General features: G+C 42.0%; 1 protein-coding gene across 1 annotated transcript in view; it reads left to right on the top strand.

Annotated features, from left to right (window-relative positions):
* Positions 1 to 23,338, top strand: part of RABGAP1L (RAB GTPase activating protein 1 like) — a 232,916-nt gene extending 209,578 nt beyond the window's left edge. Inside the window, 7 exon segments of the mRNA XM_036387748.1 lie at positions 4,734 to 4,826; positions 12,053 to 12,163; positions 13,899 to 14,003; positions 15,163 to 15,246; positions 15,732 to 15,803; positions 16,965 to 17,162; positions 17,558 to 23,338. Coding sequence (XP_036243641.1) covers positions 4,734 to 4,826; positions 12,053 to 12,163; positions 13,899 to 14,003; positions 15,163 to 15,246; positions 15,732 to 15,803; positions 16,965 to 17,162; positions 17,558 to 17,713 — 819 coding nt within the window. The 3' untranslated portion in view covers positions 17,714 to 23,338.
* The last annotated feature ends 741 nt before the right edge of the window (positions 23,339 to 24,079 follow it).

Raw genomic sequence — 24,079 nt, 5'->3', positions numbered from 1 at the left:
CAGATTTCATGCTTGAGGCTAAGATCTCATTGGAGATAGAGTTGTTCAGATTATACTGCATTATAGCTAAGTAAAATAACCCATTCTCCCCCTTTAAAGTCCAATCCAGGAGACAAGCCTGCTGTGTCAGCACAGTACTGTGGGGTTGGTTCTTTCTTTTTCATTACTGCCTCCTCCCAGGAGAAAAATAAATGGCTTTATCTACTTCTGAGCCTTATTCCTAGACAGATATGGCAGGATACTCTGCATTGCTTTTGGCCAACCACATTTTAAGGAAGGGATGATACAGTTAGGACACAGTTAGGACAAGTTAGAAGAGTAGCACTAAGTCAGTTTTTTCATCTAATTTTGTATCACTGCAACCTTCATTTGGCTTAATAAGGTACTTAAATAGAGCTGTATTCCTTAAATAGAGCTGCTTCCTTCCTGGAACTTGATGTAGTTGTATTTCAAATATAAAGTATTGACTGGAACAAAATAGCACAATTTTGAATGTGAACTAAGATGTTGCATGTGATTGGTAATATTTTATTGCTAATCTGCTGAGCTTCTGTGTAAAGCTTACAGAACCAAGCCTCATTGTGAAATTTCTTCTGATACTGTTTTAAATCATAAGGTGAAGAAAATGATGGAAACTCCCATCTCCCATCTTGTGGTGTGGTTTGTGAGAGCCTCTTGTGGCTGTGAGCGGGGGCTGAGCTGGCCCCAGCATTCCTGGGCCAGGCTCCCAGGCTCAGCTGGAAATGCTCCTGCTTTGCAGCAGTGGGGAGAGCCTGGCTTGGGCAGGGCAGGTGTGTGGGATGGATAAAAGGGAGGCTGGGCTGGGCTGCTCCAGTGTCTGTGGTCACTGGCAGTGCCCACCCAAAGCAGGCTGGGGAGGCTCCCCCCTTTGCAGGGGTGCAGGACCCCCCCCTCAGCTTGAATTACCAAGCAAATCCATCACCAGTGAAACATAAAATTGTGTCACTTGCTTCAAACAATGAGAAGGAAGGCGCTGCACACTTTCTTAATTGGCTTTTTTCTTCTTTTTTTTCCTCTTTTACACTGAGGCAAGAACTTGAGAGAACAAAATGTTAAGAGTGAGGAGATAGAGAATACTGGCTACGTTTTTATGTGGTGGGACAATGTATTTTTGGAGTGTTAATGCAGTGCTAGATAGAGAAATAAAGTGGGGAGGTTAGGATTTTTCCTAACCTAAACAGATCCCCTGCTCAGTTTGGCATTGTGGTAGTGCTGGAAATCAGAAATCAATAACAGGATTTCACTATCTGGATCAGCCTCTGGCTGTCTGCAATATGTTCAGGAAATCACTTCCCATCTCTGCTTCCATTTCCTTGGCTGTCAAATGAGCACAGCCATAACTGCCTGCTCTGAGTGCTGCAGCTGCATTAGAGCAATAAAACACAGGGGAGAAGGAGTCACAGGTGTGATTTATGAATCCAGCAAGGTCAGGCTGCAAACAGCTGAAGGAATCACAGAGTGAGGGAAGGGTCTCCTGGAGCTGAGCAGGTGCTGATGTGCACTGTCCATGCCCAGGAGTTGAAGCAAATCTCTCCAGCCCAGCCTGAGCAGGGGCAGCTCAAACCAAAGTGGTTTTGTTTCTCTCTCACCATTCTGTGAGTCCTTCAAGCATTTGGTGCCATTGGGTTTTTTCAGGAAGGGGTTTTGCTTGTTCAGTTATTCAGGGTGGATGTTTTATTATAATGTTTTATTAAGATGCTCTGCATGGGTGTTTCCCCACATATAACTACTTATAACATGATTTTATACTTGAAGGCAATAAAATAAAACAACTCAATGAGATAAGATATTGAGATAAACAATTATGAGGAATGTTTATACACTGCAAGAGTCTCCTAAATTTGATAAGCATCAGTTCAAGCCAATATACCCCATGGTGCTAAAGAAAGAAAAAAGAAATCAATATTGCAGAAGCTTTTACAGAGAATTTATGAGCACTTTGTTCAGGATCAGTTCATGAAGACTGAAGCATAGCTAGCACTGTGCTCTTACTTATGGAAATGCTAACTGAGAAATCCTTTGTTGAATTCACAAACTGTTTCTGGGAATTAAATCGGGAAATATGGAAATGGGCTTTTAAATTTTTTTTTCCATTTATTAGTGTATACTCAGAAGAAGAAAATGCTGTATATAAATTATCAAACTCCTTTGAGAAATGTGGCTGAATAGACAGTAGCAGTGTGGTCCCTGCCAAAGTTCTTGGGCATGCTTGCTCCAGTTTCTATTTTACAAGATGAGTGGATCAGTTGGACTGGTTTGTGCTAGGAGTTCCCCTTAAGGCAGATTTTCACTGTATTTAGGTACTTCCCAGTTAGAGTTTGTAGCATAAATAGATATTAACATGCAGCAGTCACTATCACCTTTCAGAAGAGCTGGAAGCTGTTTCCTATGTCATGCCTGATGCTTGCATGATCTGATGCTTGTTTCAGGTACTATTTACTGTCAGTATTCCCAGGAAAGTGTTGCTGTGCTGATTCCTTGCTGGAGAAGGTGCCAGGCACACCCTGGCCATCCCTCAGCCCAGCCCATGGCCAGGGTGGTGCTGAAGGAGGGAGGTGATCCCTCCAGGGACCCAGAGCACCCACAGGTGCTGCTGCTCACAGCTGGGAACTGAAATACAAGCAAGGAGAGCACAGAGATGGAGAAGTGTTGATGGAATTGATTAGCAGGCATTCAGAAGAGGTTGGCAGCTGTGACAGGACACCCCCCAACACCCAGTGCCAGGCTAAAGGGAGCAGCACTGCTCACATAAGAACAGGAGGCTAGAGGGTTCTGACTGTGCAATCTTTGCCTTCACTTTCCACCCTTATCTCCCTATTTACACACACAAAATCAATTTACAGACACAAAATCTGTCTTACAGCTCTTGTTCCTGCTGATGGCTGGATTCTTACTGAGGCACTCACAGGGCTGTGTGAACAAGAGTCTTGTCTGTCTGTCTGTGTAGTGAAACTTAGTTCTTATATGCACTTTAAAGGTTTCAATGAAAAGCATCCAGAATCAGGAGCATCTTTGGTTGAACAGATCATCATCTAAGTTACACCTGTGTTGTGCCTTTCTGCCATGCTGCACCACAAAATCTCCCTCATATTTATCTTTATGTCCTGGTGGTTGCATAGTGGAGCACAAAACTCCACAGCAGAACCTGAGAGCTGTGTTTGGAGGGTGTCCTTATCACACCCAGCTGGAGAGCCTTGATCTGGTTCTCTAAATAAAAGTCCAGTACTTCTGGTGAAAGGAGGGGATGGAGAAGCTTTGGACATGTGATCGGTTTATTTCATTGAAAACACTATACTGAAATTATTTCTAATTCTTATGACTATTCAATAGCCTCAACAGTTTCAGGCTGCAGCCAAGCCAAAGCTGGCTGGGTTTGTGTTAGGAGGATTATTCAGTTGAAATGTATAAAAGCATCTCGTAGTCACTTTCATTTCATCGTGTTTTGTGTCATCAAAGTGAAATTTTCTTATACGTTTGCCCAATGTACTTCATTTATGTTTTTATCTTTACCCTTTTCTCTTTGTTTGCTTTAAGGGGGTTGATTTCAGATTCCATAGTAATTGTGGGAATTGGTGCTGCTTTATTAATGCTTTGCAGATCATGGCTTTCATGTTTGCTACTTGCACCTCCCTCTGCAGCAACACTGAGCACTTGCTTGGTCCCTTTGGGTGCTGCAGAGCAAAGAGGCATTGGGCTGACAACCAGCAAAGAGAAAACAGCTCCAGAACTACACAGAAGCTCACATCTCTGCTCACTGGCTGTAGTTTTTGCCCTAAGGCAAGGTGACAGTGGCACGTCCTCCCAGCAGGAGGCAGCTAAACACGATCAATACAGGCAATAGGAATATCTGCATGACAGATCAAGGAGAGCCTGTGTTTGTACTCCTGGTGGTACATGGCAGTAGGGATCTCTCCAGCTGCCAGCAGGTGATCTCAGTAATGCTGCCAGAGGTCTCCAGGGACAGACGGGAGCACTGCATACCCAACCAGAAGGTGAGGGCAAAGCAGAGGCTCCCCATGCTTTGCTGAAAAGAACACAGGCTCCTTCTGATCAGTGTTTGAAGTGGAAGTGTTCCCAGGATCCAGCAGCCTGGGTGTTGACCTTTCTGCATGGCTGTTTACCAAATTTGTTTGTGATTTCTCTGAGCCACCTCTCTGCTGGCTTGCACTGCAGCATCTCCATCTGTGCCTAGGAGGGCTCTGATGCCAGACTTCATGAGGGCATTGGTCACAGGCTGTAATTTAGACATTAATACTCTCTCAGCAATAAAACCATTACTTGGATCTCCCCCAGGGAATTGTCTGGTCCTTTTGTATGAGCACTCCTTTGTTCTCATCTCACTTTTAACAGTTGTCTTGCTAGAGCATTGTTTCGGTGAATCATATGTATCAAAATGTGTTTTCCTGTTCTCCCACTTGTCTGTGCTTTTTTTCTTCTTGTTAGTCTTACTAAAATGTCTCCAGTTCTGTTTCCCTTTAAATGTCTGAATAATTAGCAGCAGTGGGCACAGAAAGATTTCTGTGATGTGAGCTGTATTGGTAAGTGTTTGACAGGGCTTAATGACTAGGGGAGGGGGGACAGTGGGGAGAGCCTTTATTCAGCAGCAGCTCTCCAGCACTCCCTCGGTTTCCTGTTGGCAGGGAAAGCTTTCAGTCAGCTTTTCCAGCGTTCCTCTCATTTTTAAATGCATGTTTCCCAAATCTACTCCACAGGTGCCAACAAAAAAGCTGAAGAAATATGAGAGAGAGTACCAAACAATGCGAGAGAGCCAGCTGCAGCAGGAAGATCCTATGGACAGATACAAGGTAGGGAGATGCTCTGTGGGAATGTGGTGGATCCCACCAGGAGTGAGCTGTCTCCAGCAGTTGAGTAGAGGTGTGTGTAGCATGCTCACCTCCCTGGGATGTGCCAGGGATGCAGACCTTAGGGAAGTGAAGGTGAACTCATCCCCTTTCTCGAGTAAGCATTTTGAAACTTTGGGCTTAGTCTTTTTTTTCCCAAGAATACCTCAATCACAATTTATAACTCTTGAGACATCTGCAAGTAGCCACATATAATATTTTTCTTCTTTCAGTTTATATGTTTGTAGGTAACTCTCCTGCTGTTGCACTTTTACGGGAGATCTTCATGAGCCGCAGAAACAAAGGGTGATTCAGCTACAGACACAGAAAGGAGAAAATACACATTGTTCTAGTGCAAGCTGTGTGCAGTGGCATCCACAGAGACTTTGGAAGATGAACTCTTCCTTGGCTGATATGATCCTTATTATTCATTCCTGTTTATACCAAGCTTCAGTAATTTTTTGTTAAGATAAAACCAATTGTGGTGGGACCCAGAGCTCTTCTGGGGTCCTGAGGTACTACTGCAGTAGAGTTAATAGTGATGGATATTCCTCTTTAAAGGAGCACAGAAATAAGGTTCAGTTGTTAATATGATAGCTCGATAGTTCACTGAAAAAGAACAGTTCTACAATTTCAGCTCAGCTTTGCTTATCTTTACAATGTATTTGCTTTCATTGTCACAGCTACGTTCTGCTGCCATAGATTTTGTGTGCTGGAGGCTCTGCCTCTGGGCACAGCCTTTACTGAGAGTTTGGGATCTGGTTATTCCTCACTCTGTTTGGAACAATTCAGTTTGCTCCAGGTGAAGCTGCCAGGGGTGCCTGCTGCCCAGGATAGCTGGGAACTGACATTTCTTACATATCCTTGTACTGTTTGCCTGCTGTTCTTCATTGTGCCTTAATATGTTAGTGCCACTGTGGTGGTTGTGGGGTCTTCCAGGGCTGGGGAGGGGTGGATAATCAAATCACACAGAGTGCAACAGGCTTGACATGGCCTGTGAACATAAGAAAAGTGCACCACGTTCAGGAAGTGGAGATCTGTGGTGAGAGAGTGTGCCTTAATTCATAAATGTGACAAAGGAAACTTACAGGTACAAAGTCAAACTGACTCTTTCTTTTTTTTTTTTTTTCTTTTAAGCATTTGTCTGTGAGAAAATTATATTTTAAGTGTAGGGTTTTTTGCTGTCAAAGGGTGGAGATTTTATTGTTTATGAGACTTAGGAGTGCTGTAGCTGCTGAGAACCAATAGCAAGTATGACCTATTTGGAAAAAAACACAACTGGCTGCTGATTAACTCTTAAGTATTTTCCTAGTGGTTCACTTATAGTACTGTCGAATTAAAATAATGCTTAGGAAACAAAGAAGGGTTCTTTAAAGCTCAGTGGAAGCATATTAACTAGTTAATCCTGGTCAATGCACTGTGAAGAACATTATCCCAAGCTGCAAATGAGGATATAGGAAGTGACTCTTGGGCCACTGTTGATGTGAGTCACTGTCACAGTCAGGATCACAGCCCAGGCTTTTGGCTTGTGCTTCTGAAACTCACTGTGGATTTTTTTATTAAGCTGTGTTGGGTCTGATCCTCTTAAGGATGCTGTGATTAGACAGTCCCTGTAATAGCTTAGTTGCATATTAACTTCAAAGTCTGGACACGTTTTTCAGTTGATGGAAAAATGCTTGTAAATATTCTTTGTTCCTTGTCTTGCTTGTTAGATTTTATTGATCTGTGAAGTTAAGGTTTTGTAGGAACTGACATTTCAGGAGTGTTTCCAAAGGGCAGCAAGAAAATGTCATTTTGTGGATCCTCCCAGGCAGCACGTGGAGAGGCAGCCTTGCTTTTTCTTGTCCTTTAGGAGAGCACTCTGCAGCCTGCATGGTCAGAGATGCTTTTCATTTGGGCAGCACCTCTGCAGGGTTCAGCAGCCAGGCTTGGCTTGGGGAAGGACAAAGCCAGCCTTGCCTGCAAGCACAGCACTGCTGTCAGCTCCTGCTCTCTGGGCTGTGCCCTACAACCTTGTCATTTTTACAGTTTCCCCTCCAAAACAAAGGGAGGATTTGCTGCCTAGGAGGAAGGGGATGTTTCTTGCATGGGATCACTGGAGTAGAGATCCCTGCAGAGCGTTCCTCATATGGGTCAGGAGGGAAAAGAGCTTTAAATCAATTGGTAGTTTTCAGCTCTAGTTGTTAGGGTTGTTGTTACCAGCAGGAATTTGCCAGGCCCACGGGCTGCAGTGGCTGCAGAGATGAAGGATGCCTGAGTGAGGCACCTCCCTGTGACACAGCCCTCAGAGGAAGTCCCTGATGGCCTCTTGAGAGAGAGGGAGATGGGCTGGGACTGCAGTGCCTGGCCCAGGAACCAGCTGTGTTTGCCTGACAGGTTCAATTCGTCTGCTCCCATGAGCTGTGTTAAACACAGCACTTCTGCCCAGCACTATTTTACATGTTGGGATTTGATTTACCAGAAGATCAGTATTAAACAGTGTAATTATTTTTGGTGTTTGTTTCGTTCTGTATTTACAAGTATTATTTAGGAAAAGTGCAAGTTTTTCTGGACATGTTTTCACTTTATTTTCCATTGTTTATAACAAATTATCATATTTTTGTCAGATTTTTAAAAGGTGCAAAAGTGAATTATGTTCTAAATTGTTGTTCGTCACCAAATTTTGTAACTTTTAGTTAAATTACAAATTCCCTATAGAAGCTAGGAAGAAAAGTGAGTCATATATGTAGAAAAAATAGTAATAGATTTCAGGTTGATGTTTTTCTAAATATTATGGAGTTTTATTTCTGTGTTTGAGAATGCCTCATGTAACAAGATTTGGGTTAACTTGATGAGAAAATCCCAGAAGTGAGCCTGGGAACTGATTTAAAACAAAGAGGATGTAGTTGTACAAAGAAGGGCTGGAGTTTTGCAAGCAGATGCTGCTGTTCTGTTCCACCTTTTCCTCTGTCACCCTCCTTGTGCAATGGAGAAGTTGTGTGAATAAATGTGTAATTTGGACGTAACAGCCTTCTCTGTAACAGCCTTCTCTGTGTTTGGAAGGGAAAGCAAAAATGAATACACTGATCATTTTTATTCAGTCAGGGCAAGTGAATGTTAACCACGAGGAAAATCATGATGAGTTTTGCTGTGGGACATTGTCTGTTGTTTATTTAAAAATTGTGCTGGGGCACTTTGGGAAATGCTTCTCCAGAGTCACCAAACAGAAAACACAGCTGCCTCCAGGAGCCTCTGTGTTGCTTGCCTTGAGAGGCTTTCCTGGATCACTTGCTGTGAAAGGGTTTCTGAATGGAGGTTCACAGGATTTTCCTTTGGAGCTCCTCCAATATCAAGAGCCCTTTCCATTGGGTTTATGAAGACCTCTGTTTGCTCACATCCAGAAAGTGAATTTTAATCAGTGTTTTCATTCCATCGTTGGGCAGCTGTTCACACTCAGAGGTCTGGGGTTTGGATGTCTTCATTTAACCCAGCCAGCTGCTTGCTCACTCCACCACAAGGCTAGGGGAGAGAATCCCCAGAATAAGAGTGACAAAACTTGTGGGTGTGTGGGTTGAGATGAAGACAGGTGAATGTTTAGCCATCTCCAGGAGAGCAGGGCTCCATCACACATAACAGTGCCTTGAGAAGCCAAATGCCATCACTCCAAGGTTCCCCCTTCTGTCTCCTTCTCCCTGCTTTACACACTCAGCGTGGTGCCCCGTGGGCTGGGCTATCCCTTGGGGTCACTTGGAATCAGCTGTGCCTCCTCCCAGCTCGGTGGGTACCCCCAGCCCCCTCACTGGTGAGGAGCTACAGGAAGCAGAAAAGGCCTTGGCTCTGTGCAAGCCCTGCTCAGCAGTAACCAAACCATCTCTGTCCTGTCAACACCTTTTCCAGCACAAAGCCAAAATGTACTAACCACCATGAGGGAAAGTAACCCTCCCCGAGCCAAGGGCAGCACAGGGTGTTGCTGAACAGAAACAGAATTGCTTAAGGAGGTTGGTGACTCATTACACCCCACTTGTACAGCACAGAGAGGATGCATCATGGCCACTAATCTCCTCAGGAATTGCTCCTTGGTGCAGCCTGGAAGGGAGCAGAGGGTGGAGTTCAGCCTTTCAGTCATCCTGAACTGAGGCTTGCCTACTGCTTTCGAGTTTGTCATCTTCTTTCCACCCAGTGTGTGATGGAAGCGGGAGCATCTCTCTCTAAAACTCTTAACAAAAAACCCAGTGAAGAATAAGCAACTTTTTTTTTTTGTATTAGAAATTTCTTTTTATCCCGTTTTCACTGTGTTTACACCAATGGTTGAAAGCAGTAATTGGTCTGTGACTTTACAGGAGGTAAGTTGATTTGTGTTTGTGTGTATCAGCTTTGTTTGTCCTCTTTGGAAATGCAGTATCCTCCTTTTAAAAGCTAACCTGAGTTCACCAGCCACCTTCAGTAACCAGGAGGAGGAATTTGGGAAAGAGGGATCTGTTATTTTACTGACTGTAGAAACTGAGCAGTTTCTGAGACTGAGGAGAAGGAAATGGTTGTCATAGTAAATGTAGTGTTGTGGAGAGGAGGCAGGAAGCTGTCTGTTTACACCAGGGACAACTAGCAGGTCTGACTAGTTGGCTGATGCCATTACAAATGCTGCCTCTGATGTGAGTCCTGCCTGTGACAGACCAGCTCCATCTGCTGAACTTTGTCATTGTGAGCATATTTCATAAAACTCTAAATATTTCACAGCCTATAGAAATAGTTTGCTACATGTAAAGAGAGCTGTTTGCTCTTTCTGTCTTCACTGTGTCCTGTTAGTTTTTATTTAGACTTAGGCAGACTTGAGAGTTTCCTCCTGAGAAGGGAGGCAGTTTTACACTGCTGGACCTGGGGGGAGGAGCTGAGAAAGACAAACCAGCTAATCAGGCATTCTGCCCTGGGTGGAGGAAGAGTAAAGGTGGTCCTGTAAGAGCCTTGCAGCTGGACATTCAGAGTTTGGTGAATGAGCTAAAAACATCTTGTAGCTATTGACTGGATGCGCAAGGTAAGAGATCTTTAACTCACTTCCAGCCTGGCATGTGAATCCTGGTTTAAGAGGAGGATAGTGCATTTCCAAGCACAGAGCTTGCTTACCCACTTGTCTGCAAATGCAAAGCAGGAACTCTCAGCTCACACTGCGTGCCTTGCTTGGCAGACACTGAAGCTTTTGGCAAAGACAGAGCAAAAATGGTAAAGCCAACTCGGTTATTTTGTCAAAGTCATAAGAATTTGCTGCTTTCTTCCTCTCAGCAACATCCCTGTGAAAAGGTATTGGTGCTGCAGAACCTGGTCTGACTCAGGTCTCAAGTTTTAGGTGAACTCAGGTTCTGACAACCAGCAGAGCCTATAAAAATAAGCATTTCTAAGATGGTCTGAATGAAATACAGGAATAAAGATGTGTTAGAGATTGTTGTTAGTATTATAATTATTGACTGCAATTTGGTTTTACACTTTAAAGCTTATATTACGTTTAGAGAAAAATTTTACTTTGATTTTTAAAATTCTTTGTCCCAAACAGACTAAAGTGCATTTAAAATAAGAAAGATCCCCAAAGTTGTGTGTGTTTTAGCAGTGGTTATTTTAACTGTGTTAAGACAAAGGCATTTTATTTAGCTTCTGTACAAAACAAGTTATTCAAAGTACAATCTTTTGGAAGGGAAACCATCTTACTTCCCTGGGCAGGGCAGTGCCTATTCTAGTTACACAATAGGGTAACATTAACAAGAGAAAATTTGTAGAGGTTCCACTTCCTGCCACAGAGGAAGTTCCACACAGAAGAGACCTTTTTTTGCATCCTCTTAGAGCTCCTGGTTTTGTTTAAGACAAACATGCAAAATCTGCTTGCAACAGAAATAAAAATTGCAATTTCATAGCTGGTGAGTAGGAAGAAGTGAAAGCAGGTGAATAACTTATGCAAGAAATCACATTTTGTAGGAATGCATTCACTGAACAACTCTTGAAAAATGTTACAAGTGCTAAAATATATGTTATTATATGTCATTGACTTTAGTGATATATTTGGACTTTCACTGTTTTGTTTTGGAGAACATAAGTTACCTTTCAAGTGAGAATAAGTCCTTTTTGAAATCTCAGCATATAGGTTATTGTTTTTCCACCTGTGAGTTTCCATATGAACGTGGTGCTTTTCCTTGAATTTCCATAGTGCAGAGATTCTTTTTGCAACCTGTTTTGGTATGAAAGATATACAGTGATGGAAAGCCAGCACAGTATTTTTGTCTTAAAATCCATTTGGAGGAAGGCACCTCTGTCTGTCCCACCTGGCTGTGTTCTTCTGAAAATGAGAACTTGTATTTGATGTTGAACCCTTAGAAGGCCACTGACCCACAGGCATCTTTTGAATATGGTTCTGTTTCTCAACTCTAGAGCAGCAGTCACAGATTTCTAAAAGACATGAATGACTGTTGATTCTCCTGTTCCTTCACCTCCTGTGGTTTATGCTCCAGATAGTCATTTCTGCCTCTGTGGAGTGGGTAGGGAGGGCAGTGAAGCAAGAGCCTGCAGCCTCCAGGTTGTCATTTTGTGTTCCTGTCACTGCCCCCAGCAGGTGCTGGGCTCAGGGCTGAGCTCCCCTGTCCACCTGGCACTGCAAGGTACACTCAGGCGTCACTGGCAGGAGGCACAGAGCAGTGCACAAATGGTGGCACAGGATGTTGGAGCTGTAGGGAGTTCCCTGCTGAATGCTGTTCTTTGCTGGCCCCACAGGAGAGGGGAAGTTGGCACTGCATCACCTACAAAGTGCACTATTTTTATGGATCCCTGCAGACAGGATTTTGTAAAGTGGAGCAGGACAGCTTCCTACTTTGCTTGGAAGCATTATTATGAGTAGCTGTTAATTGGTCCCTGTTCGCTGCTGCTGGGTGGGATTTATCTGCCTGATTTCTTTCGATGATGAGCAAGCAGAAACCCAGTGCTTTTGTGGAGAGGTCAGTGTTTATTTTTGACAGGGAAACACTACAATCAGTGTGTCCCTTTCACAACACAGACCAGTGGGATGAAGTGGAATAGCTGCATTTGCACTGCTGGCTTAATTCACTGTTGTTTCCCAGAGCAGCAGTCCTGTCTTAATGTGCACTCCTGCCTTCTCAGTGTTTGGCACACACCATGCATTGCTCATTGCTCTTCATGAGGATTGATTTCCTTTCCTGGTTGTTCCTCTCTTTGCACAGAGGGAGAACCGCAGGCTCCAAGAAGCAAGCATGAGGCTGGAGCAGGAGAACGATGACCTTGCCCATGAGCTTGTGACCAGCAAAATTGCCTTAAGGAACGACCTGGACCAGGTAATGGGAACAGAGCTGGCTCCCAGCTCAGGCCTGGCAGCAGCAGTTGGAGCAGCCCTGCTTTGTGCTCAAGTGAAAACATGAACACATTCAAAGTGTGATTATTTTTGCCTTTATTTTCCTGACAGCCTCACTCTTAGCTGCACTCAGCTGTATTTCCATGTGCCACTGTAGGCATTCAGTGGGGTCTGGCCAAGACTGATTGCAGCTCCTCCGTTGGGGATTGTTTAGAAAATGTAGGCCATAACCTTTAGGCAGATAGCAGAGAACAAACATTTCCTTGAAAAAGGTGTCATGTAGTTCTTGGGAGAGTAGTTTCAAGCATTGCAAAATGTCTGTGTGGATCTGTTTTTCACAGCACTTCTAGTACAGCCAACAAAATTCAGAGATAATGAAGTGGCACAGCACCAAAAATTCAACGGGCTCCTGGGTGTTCACTGATAACTGCTGGTGTTCCCTGTGGAGACTGGAATGTGGAGGGCAGCAGCATTCAGAGCCCTTTGCCCCAGACACAATGGTTTTCAGAGAACCACACATTCAGCCCTCTCTTTCTACACTGCAGGTGCTTGGAGAAACTGGAATGAACACAAAAAAGGAGGAAAAATTTGTAGTTCCTTCAAAGCATATCTTAAACAGGTCTTTCATCAAAAATATCCTTGTAATCCCTAAGTACTTTTGTTCTAAGATGTTAACCTCATCAATTTTCCATTCTTGCACCATTTGTTTTCCTTTCTCCCATACAGTCTTATACACACTAAGCATTGAAGAAATCCTTAATCCATCTCTTCAGTCATAGAGATGGTGGAGCTGGTTCTGCTGCCCTCAGACACCACTAATATCCTCATTAATCATTATTACTGTGTCAGAAAGATAGGATTATGCCACCATAGTGGTAGAAAACCAGACTTGAGCTCAGAGACAAGTTCTATATGATTACTTACTCTATGGTTTCCAATGTCCTTTTCCCCCCTGTAATTTCAGCAATGTCAGTGTTAATTGGCCACAACCATTTCCTGTCTGTTCCTCATTACTGAACAGGAAGGGTGGTGACTGCTATGTGTGTTTCCAGCTGGGGAGGCCTACAGAATAAATCCAAACATTGAGAAATGTGTGGATATATTGGAATTTCTCTCCTGATGATCAGTGAGGACAGTGCTCAGAAAAGCAAAGGATTCCCAGTGTGTGTCACCACAAGCTTGGTCCTTCCAGAGAAAATTATATTCTCAATTATCAGATTTCTTCATGTAATACTTATTTGCACCAATAAACCATTTTCCTGGTGGTCCTGTCCCTTACACTTGCCTTTGCCTGAACACTTTGTAGGGTACAATGCACCTAAGTATTTTACAGCTATGTTTTCCCTGCTGCCAGATTAAAAAATGGGATGAGTTATTTGAAGTTACACAGGAGGCAAATCGTGCTGCCCTCACTTAGATTAATATTGCTCCCAACAAAATATTCTACACATCACTGTTTGTGCTAGGATATAATACCTGTGTTTATGTGCCACCTGGGCATAGGTAAACAATTGGCCAAAGGCTCCTTTTGCACAGGTGTTGAAACAGTGAAATAATTCAGTAAATGGGGATTTCATATCAAAAAGTTGTGTGAGCCATTAGAGGGCAGGAAAAGGCAGTGCTAAAACCTGAACCTGGTGTATTTCTGAGCTGTACATCCCAGTGTGTGTGTACTGGCACAGAGAACACCTGATTTACACAAGTGTCTCTGACTCTAGGCTGAGGACAAAGCAGATGTTTTGAACAAGGAACTTCTCGTGACCAAACAGAGGCTGGTGGAGACTGAGGAAGAGAAAAGGAAGCAGGAAGAGGAAACTGCTCAGGTAAGGCATTCTCCAGCTTTTCCCATTTGGTTAGTAAATGCAAGAAAAATGATATGCAGAAAAGTGTGGATGTGTTGCAATTGTGAAAATGATTTTGTCCTCAAAATGCAGTTTCAAGTAAAAGTTAGTAATTTTTTTTCCAAAGTACATTTTTCAGTAGTTTTTGTTTTTTGTTTCCTTGAGCTCTGAATGTTTAGTTTTTCATAGCTTATCCTCTTCCAAATATTGTAATGATTGTTGTCACTGGTGGTGAGCAATCTCAGCGAAGGAGATGTGATCAGACCTCTTAAACATCTAATGAAGGAGATGGAGGAGTTGTTGCCTTGTAAGAGCCCATTCTGGATTCAGCTGCTGGATCACTTCAATAACGTTCCTGCCTGAAGCCAACAGCAGAATGGGGGGGTGGGGGTTGGGAGAATTTTGCTGAGTAGACCTGGTTTCTACTCAGCTGCAAAATACTCAGTCTTTGTTCTGTAATCCCATATAACTAACATGAAGGTTTCAAAAGTGATACCCTGATTTTTATTTTTGCTATTTGGCAACAGTGACTGCAACAATTAATGTTAATTCATTGTGTCTTTCTAAAATGGAGCTCTCTGTTTGCCATAAGTAAGGCAGTGAAGGCTCTTTTCCTCCTGAAAGTGCTCTCCAAGTGGAGTGGTTCTGAAGGAGGGATGAGTTAGCTGTGTTTTCGCTCAGTGCCACAGACCCAGACTTTTTTTTCCTCCTGTTATGCAGATGACAGTGTTGAGAGATTCTTCTTGTTCCATCTCCAAACAAACAAACAATCTGGCCAAACCTGCTGTGAGAGTGTGCAGAAAAACAAGAACTAAATCAGTAAACCCCACTCAATAGTAATGCTTTTCTTTGTGTTCTGTGGGCCATGATGTACCACCATTTCACACAGAGAATGGGAATTAAGTTACAGCAGAATTCTCTAACCAGACATAAAGGGTCCCAGTACAGACTTCTTGGTTATCACTGATAGAATCGGTATTTGTAAACTGAGTAAATCAGACACTTGTCTGAGAGCTGGAATTTCATAAGCAGCAGCTGTAGAGCTGTTGTAAACAAAGCCAGACACAAAGAAAACAATCAGATGACACATTTTGAGAAGTTCTGTCAGTGTACTGTGTAACTTCTCTCCTGCAATTCCTAGCTGAAGGAGGTCTTCAGGAAGCAGCTGGAGAAGGCAGAATCTGAGATCAAGAAAACCACAGCCATTATTGCAGAGTATAAACAGGTACCATTCCAGAGACCCTCTCTCATATTTCTTCTTTCAACCTGTTACAAGAACTGAATTTTCAGCATTGCAGATCTCATCCTTCAAACAAGCTCCACCTCTCAGGCTTTTGGAGAGCAATGTTGTCATTTGTCATAAATCTTTTTGTGGCTTTCCTAATAGTCTCCCAATTAGGCAGTCAGGAATAACCTGTCTTTCAGCTAATTTTAGTACTGTAGGGTCAATGCTTCTGTACTTTGTGACATAATGCAGTACAAACATCATAAACCAACTCATCCATAAAATGACTCTGTGTTCTGGTTCTGTATTGAATACTGCTGGGTTTTTGTCATTATCAGCAGCAGTGGAGTTAAGGGGGGAATGCATATACTGAGTGAGGCAGAATTTAAGAAATGTTTGTTCTAGCAAAAGCCACTGTTAAGAAACACACAGATTCTACTTCAGCACTGTAAACTTGAGCTAAGAGATTGCTTTCTCTGCTCCAGATTTGTTCCCAGCTGAGTACCAGGCTGGAGAAGCAACAAGCAGCCAGTAAGGATGAACTGGAAGTTGTGAAGGTGAGAACAATGTCTCTGCACAGGGGGTGTTTCTAACACAGGTGTTGCTGAATGCCAAGGGTACAGAACTGAAATGGGAGCTGAACTTAAAGCACATCAATAGCCCCACATGCATTTTTCAGAAGATGTAAACAAGGAAAGGATTTATTTCCTTTCACGGTTCTTTTTCTTTTTGAGAGTGTGGAACTCTCAAACTTCTTTTTCTTTTTCTTTTCTTTTTGAGAGTGTGGAACTCTCAAACTGAAGTGCATTTAGTACTTGCCTTTTATTTTTGCTGTTAAAATATATGCTTCTGGTAAAAAATGTAGAGAAAACAGTGTCTACTTGGATGTTTTGATTAACTGGGAAAAAAAAAAAAAAAGACAAAACATGTTGTTTCTCTGGTGTGCACAGCAGAGGGATTGGAATTGGCCAGATTGGACAAAGTTTATACATTTGAGTTTCTGTAATTTAAGTAGGATTGGTTTAAGTAATTAAACCAAGTGGCACAGCTAGGGCCATCCTCAGAATATCCACAGGGGTTCCTTTCCCTTCTCTAAACCCCTTACCAGGAACACCTACATCAGAGTTCAAAATTTCCTGATAGGTGGTGGTAATAATAATAATAATAATAATAATAATAATAATAATAATAATAATAATTCTGAGTAGGCAGAGTTGTTTACCTTCTGCTGTAGCTTCTACATATTTCTTTAATACTCAAGCTGAACTGGATTTGTTACTTTTTAGTGACTTATCAATAATGTTATTGATAGTAACATAAAATAATTCTAGGATTGATGTTCCTATATTCTGCTGAAATAGCTCAATATCCTGTTTTAGTCTGTACAAGCCAGGCCAGCTGTTTCATCTACTCAGACATAATTTACTCTTCCTAGTTGTGCTGACATAAATATTACAAAGTTTTGTAGCAAGAAGACTCTAATATAGGAGCAAAGTCTGTGTGCTTAGAGCATGCTAAGTAGATTTTAGGAATTTTTATACTGGTTAACATACCCTGGAACTTGTTCATGAACTACTCAAATTCTTTTCATGCCAATTATAAAAACTGCAGTACTGGATGGTTTGAGATTGAGGCAGTCTGACAAATAAAATGGCTCTTCCAGGACGTACAGCAACTCCTGTAACATGGATTAAGAATGAGCTTTCTGGGTATTTCAGGGCAAAGTGATGGCCTGCAAACACTGCAGTGAGATTTTCAGCAAGGAGGGGGCACTGAAGGTGCCTGCTGTAAGCACGGACAACAAAGGCATCGAAACAGACGATGAGAAGGATGCTCTGAAGAAGCAGCTGAGGGAGATGGAGCTGGAGCTTGCACAGACCAAACTGCAGCTTGTGGAAGCCAAGTGCAAAATTCAGGTATGTGGAATCCAAGTACAGCAGGGTGGTCACCTTAACCTCATGCTCAGCCCAAGATTATTTTGAATCATACAAAAAATTGTTCCAGGTACAGCAGGGTGGTTGCCTTAACCTCATGCTCAGTCCAAAATTGTTCTGAATCACACAAAAAATTGTTCCAAAAGGGAGCTTATACCTGCGTGCCTGAACTTTCAGGAAAAAAAGCTGTCTTAAAAAGAAGAGGATGATTTTGTTTGTGTCTAAATATCTTGTGCTGTTTCAGCAGTTTGAATGTCTTCTCTCCCCAGTGCCTGGGAGATTGCAAGGGAAGTGCCGGACTGCAGGGACTGAGTGTGAAGATGCTTCTTTGTTAATTAATGATGTTTTGATCAATTCTGACTATTCTCCTTTCTTAGGAGCTGGAGCACCAGAGAGGAGCCCTTATGAATGAAATCCAAGCTGCCAAAAACTCTTGGTTTAGCAAAACGCTGAACTCTATCAAAACGGCCACGGGCACACAGGCAGCGCCGCCGCCGCAGCCGCCGGTGCCCCCCAGAGAGGGCAGCACATAGTCCAGCCACGGCCGGCCCCAGAGCACAAAGAACAACACAGCCCAAACCTGGGAGGATTCTTCCACTGGCCCCTCCTCCTGGGCAAAGGACAATGAGGCAGGAGTGCAGGCTTGAAGTGAAATTCTTCAGTGTTTTTCATTCATTTTCTGATGTGACCCTTTTTCAAAGGGGGGAAAAAAAAAAAAGTCCTGGTTTATGTTGAATTCGTACTTCCCATACTGCCTTGCTGAAAGCCACGTTCTGATACCTTCATACTTTTACACTTTATTTTATATGACTAGATGTTAAATAAATATTTCAAACCTAGGTCTTTAATACACATCTAATTTGAAAATATTATTGTCTTGCATAGAAGGTTTTTCTTCTGGAGGAAGAGAGAGAATGGAAAATGTACAGTACTGCAGCATAATCTCTCCCTAGAAAGCACAGTGTAAGACATTGAGGATAACTTAGGCCCTGGGACCATCTCAGAAGTTTATCCCAGCAACTGCATCCTGCAGAGAAGCACTTTTTGTAAAGCTTAGGCCATAGCAAAGGTAGGCTTGTGCTCTCCTGGCACAATTGCTATGAGCTTCCCTTACAACTTCTTCGTTTGGATTGGTTTTTCTTCAGAAATACAAGTAGTGCAGTTTTTGTAACACTGTTGTTTAAAGGCTATTTACAGTCCAACTGGAATTCACCATCAAGTTCCCTAGTTCCCTTTTTTAAATTCATGTTTCTATTAAGAATTCCAAGGAATAATGCCTTCCAGTGGGATAAAGGGAGAACCCTTTTGACAGTTATTTGGTGTTTTTGCTGAGAAGCAGAGTGGAGATCTTGCAGGGTTTTGACCTTTTGTAAATCCTGTGCAATAAAGGCTAGGTTTTGTGAATAAAAGTAATGAAAACCCTGCCCTGGGTCTATATTCAGATTCCAAATTTGACACAGAAATGAGGTATCAAATAAAACACCCTAGAGGCTTGTGCTGCACTGATGAATAAAGTACCATAGAAACAAGATCTGTTTGCTAGAAGTGTTTGGTTAGGAAACACTTTGTTGGTATTACTTATTTTTATAAAAACAAGCATTTTCAAGTGGAATACAAGCCCTAGACTTTCCTGTGGGGGTAGGCTTCTCTGGTGATTCCCAAACCTGTCTGGTTGTTTTATATCTCTTAAGGTAAGAAAGTTCAAAAGCATTTGTTTTGACTAAACATAAAGTGTTCATAGAAATACTTATTTCATGGAAAATTAAACTATTGCTTGAACTGATGGAATATTTTTTTAATTATATGTGTCATGTCTGAAGATGGTCTTGCAGGTAAATGTCATTGCTGGACTAAATGTTGTGTATTAATTGTTTCATTTACAAGATTTTTCCAGGGACACTAGTTCTGTTTTGATCATTTTGGGTTTTTGGTTTTTTTTTTAATTCTAAGGAATGCCATACCTTGTCGGTTTTGTACAATAAAATTTAATAATACCCATCTTGTGCTTTGTTGTCAAGCATAATTGTGAATTATTTTCAACAGGGTAGTACAAGTTTAATGTTACCAGTGCCAAAGGAAAAATTCCAAAAGGCAGTCAGCTGATAGAAGTAGAGATTGAAAGATAATCACCATCCTGACACAATTCTCTCTTCTAAGAATAAGGGGTTAAAAACTTTAATATTTTAAAATGTACCTTCAAGAACAGTGATTATCTGGAATTATTAATACAGTGAGGAACAAAAGGGGGAAAAACAGAAGGTATTTCTTTTGCAAATGTTATCAAAGGTCTTTTTCCCTTGTCACTGTCTTGCTCATAATATTTGCATAAATGTTTCCATTCTCTCAACTGACTAAACCCAGTGTTAGTCATTCACTTACCAGTTCTGCTTCACATTCAGAATGTGAATCTGAATTCATAATAAATCTGAAGTGACATTTAAGGAGACCTGGTGAACATCTGATTGTTGCATTTGGGAGTACTGTGCCTATGAGGGAAACTGGTTATTTGACAAGTGTCTGAATTTCTCGTTTCATTTATCTTAAATCATACTTACAAGTGGATTTAAAACCATGATTGGAAAAGTTCAGTAAGAATGAGTAAAGAAATGTGTTAGGCTGTGATTCCGTGAGCAGAGGAGTTAAAAGCTCACTCCTGCTCACCCATTGTACAGTCCTGTCCCTTGTCCTTATTGTAGTGTGTACTGGAGATAATTAAAAACAACAAAAGAAGATGTGGGTGGATTTATCCCCCTACAGTTCATCTTTTGTCAAGTGAATGAGATGAATCACCTCAAGGGTCCAATGAGCAGATCATGGGAGTGGGACTTCCCAAATTCATCAAGAAGGAGCTGGTAAATAAGGTCACCATGTTTCACAGAACAGCTTTGACACAACATTCATTTTGGCAGTGTAGCTGCTTTCTGACTTTGGAAGTTGAGTTTTTGCTACCTGCTAGCCGTGATGATTTCAAACCCTTGTACAGATGGAAGCTGGCTTACCTCACCCAAAGGAAGTTTCAGAAAGCAATGACCCAAAAGGCACTAAACAAGTTCCACCTTCAGCTGTAGATCCAAGGTAGCATTCGTAGCAATGGCATTTGGAAGAGTAATATTTAGGTGGAAATTGCATCTTCTCAGCATTACTGAAAGAGTAAGAAAATAGCTCTATGACATTACCTTATGAATATTCAGAATGAAGGAAAGGAGCAGGACTCCATGCTTAAACCAGGCAAGCTGAAATTCTATCTGCTGACTATAGATACTATTGGGAAATTTAGTTTCCTGCAAGAAAAGAGATCTCTTAGTGACAGAACCACCTACACACATATCCTTGGTGGATTTGTCAGGGATAGCTGGCTTATTGCTCAGCTTTTCAGCAGGAAACATCATCAAGGTCTCACTGAAACTGTTGTTTCCATGTGGCACTGGAACAGCTAACATAGCTCCTATGTCTGGAGTGATCAACCTTTTTTCCCTGAGTCTGTAGTAAACTATGTGTTCAGATCAAACTTTTATTAAAATTAATTTGAATTTTATAAATATATATGTGGAACTAAAACCTATTTTTAAATTTTATTAAGAATGCACCATTCTGAAATAAAGTCTTTACTTTCATTAGGAACAAACCTCCAAAGAATATTTTTACTACAACTTTTATCTTGTTGGACTATAATCTCTTCCTGAGATGCCCAATATGGGGGGCAAAAAAAAAAGAAAAAGTCCTTTTTTTCACTTTAAAAATGTTGGTTTTCCTTTGACTGTAATACTTTACAGGCTAAATGAAGCAAGGCTGATTTAGTTATGTGGTACATTTGTGAGCTAGTCTTGTATTATCTTTGTGAACCAAACTTAATATTCTAAAGTAATAGGACTTATTCCACTTAGTTTACGTTTCTAAATGTACCTGGAGAAGAATAAAAAGAAAAAAAAAAGAAAATACCATGGGTAGAGAAGCCAAGAAACTGTGAAATCCCTGAGGTGCATCTGCAGTAGGGTTTGGCAGAAACAGTCTCAGGAAAGGTAGTCAGCCACGTAATCAGTACTGCCAGTGGACAAACCCACCCTTGTCCCATCCATTAATGAGGATTTAATTGGCTACAGCTGAGTTACATTGCTACAACTAAGTTAAAGTGCTTACACAGGTAAGCAGTATTTTTTTTTCGTTGTTAGATGTTTTAAATGATTTCTCTTAGTTGGCCCTTGAAATATCTTTGAAGATAAATGATCATCTCTGCCACAGTGTTAAGAACAACTTGAAATAAATCCAGCCATTTACCAGAGGAGATGGAGATAAAAAGTCAAGAACTGCAAGAGTTCAGCCCCTTCACAAAGCATGAAGCGCCCCATTGACTTCAGGGTCGTGATGCCACTCATTGACTGAACATGGTAGTTTAGGAGTAAATAAAAACCTGCATTTACTGGCACTAAAGTATCAATATTTGGAAGTCACATGCCATGCTTTCTCCACAGGATCAAGATGGGGCTGTTCCCTTTCTTCTATTAAGTAGCTGCAGTGAAATCCATGAAACTACTTGTATGTATGGGAGAACTACAATCAGGTGATTTTCATTTACTCAGAGGATTTTTGTTTACTCTTAGACTCAGGGATAATTGGCAACTTCTGCACCATCTCCTAAGCCTAAACACCCTTGGCTTTGATACCAGAAGCCCTCTTACCTTACAGTGCTGGCGTTCTTCCAGCTGCTGGAGAGAAAACCATAGTAAGTGTCATGTCTGATTGATTGTGAAGAGAGGGCAGAGATGTTCCCCTCAGGTCTGAGGGATTGCTGTGGCTGACAAGCCCTCTCTGTCCCTGCTGGATCCTGCTGAGGGGGCTGCACCAGATGTGCAAGCACAGAGGTTAAAACTAACTTATTTGTCTCTCTATTGTGCTAATATCCTACTGGGAACTGTCCCATTAGCTCCTTCCAGGTAATAACACTAAGGAGAGACGTGATGAAACACTCAAGTTTGGATCTCTCAGGTGTTAGCGGAGGTGTAGGTCACAGCAGCCTTTAGAACTGAGCTAATCCACTGGTGGATTTTGGGAAACACAAGGAATTTGCAACTGAATAAATAATGTTCAGCATTGATCAAGACCTGATCCTTCCCAGGTCAGCAGTCTACACTATTTATTTCAGGATTGTGACTTAACACATACAGGTCAATTCTCCAGGAATACAGGGCTCTCCATTTCTCCTGGATCCCAATGGCTTTGCTACTGAATGTATTTCATGCTATTTTTACCTGAAGAACAAAAAATGGGTACAGAATTAGAATTTTACTTTTTATTATTTTCTTATTCCGGTGTGACTTGCTTTTATTTAACCTGTAAAGGAATATATATGTATCTTTGGAGAACTATATCTTACATATAGAATAATATATAAGAAACAGAACGACAAGGGGATAAATACATCAAAAGGATTTGGTATCATAAATTTCATTTGATACCACCAGAATCCTGGGCTGTACTAATTTCCTTACAGTTTCTCTTATTTTTGTACTTTATCTAATACATGGATGGTACTACCAATGCAAACCACAGCAGATGTTCCCAGATTTTTCTTCAGATCTCAATTCCTGCCTTTCAGTAATCCCTGGTTCTGCACCCTTGAAAGCTGTGCCAGGAGCTCTCTTGAGCTTTGGGCACTCCTGCTTTCCCATGGAAGAAGATGCTCTGGCTTCTTTGAACTAGGAAAAGATGACATATGAATGCAGAAAATTTCTAATCAAGCATAATCCATCTCCCTCTGTGTCAGCCATTAAGGTGGATTCGCTCCAGCACACTGAAAACAGAGCAGCTCCAAAGCTCTGACTCCATGACAATGAAGTTTTCCAGATTTGGGGTTGCCTTTGTGATCTGGGTGTGTCCCAAGTTCACAAATCCTGAAGAGTTAGGAAAAAAAGAGAATCATAGAGAGGTCACACTTCCAGCTGAGAACCATTCAGTACTACCACTACTTGGGTAACATATCCATGTATTATATAAAGTACAAAATGAAAATATAAGTGTAATGCTTGTTATTAAAAGTGCAATTCAATGTACCTGGTCACAACAAATGTTTACTTTTTTAATTGTTACAGAATTGTTCAGATCAGTACCTTGTTATCATTGTGTGAACGATGCCTAGTAAAATAAATGGAAATGGAAAACAACTTGGGGATAAGATGCTTATTTTCCTAAGCCATTTACTTAAGCAGCAGCTTAAATGTGTTTGCAGGAAGAAGCAGCTGCTGTGTCAGGTTTTCTGACGCAGTTGTCGCCAGCAGCTCTGCTGCATCAGGGTACAGTGACTTGGCAGCTTGGCTGTCCAAAGGGGGTGCATGCTAATTCCAGCCTGTTCTTAGGATAATGTCCCTGTTCACAGGGAGCTGTGCCTGAGAGCCGAGGGCTCACCCCTGCTCCTCTGCTCCAGGGCCAGCAGAGAGGGGTCCAGCACAGAGAATGCTTCTCCTAGAGGTTGGTGACACGCAGCAGTGGGATAATGGTGGTTGTTAAGGACTTCGTGCTTCCCTGGAGCACACAAGCCTTGAGGCAGCGAATCTGCAGGAGAGACACAGGGGGCAGAGGAAACAGCAAGAAACTGGCAAGTGACTGCTAAGAGAGAGGCAGGGCTGAGCAGGAACAGCACAGAGCAGAATGTGTCGCGGTCAAAAGTATCCAAATGCTTTATAAAACCCTTTTTCCATGTGAGCAACTGCTCCAGGATTTATTTTCCATTAACTGAGAAGAACTGCCGTTGTTCCCAGATAACAGCAAAAGCACACAGCACTTCAGGGGAAGATAAGGCAAAGAGGGACAAAAGCTGAAGATTAAATTTACCAGCCATAACATTTTGTATGGATTCACCTCCACATCACTGTCCAAAGTGCTTGTCAGGAGAGGAGGCAGCATCC

This window comes from Molothrus ater, chromosome 9 (assembly GCF_012460135.2).
Source record: "Molothrus ater isolate BHLD 08-10-18 breed brown headed cowbird chromosome 9, BPBGC_Mater_1.1, whole genome shotgun sequence".
NCBI lineage: Eukaryota > Metazoa > Chordata > Aves > Passeriformes > Icteridae > Molothrus > Molothrus ater.
Note: the sequence above shows the minus strand (reverse complement) of the source record. Positions and strands in the feature narration are given on the sequence as shown.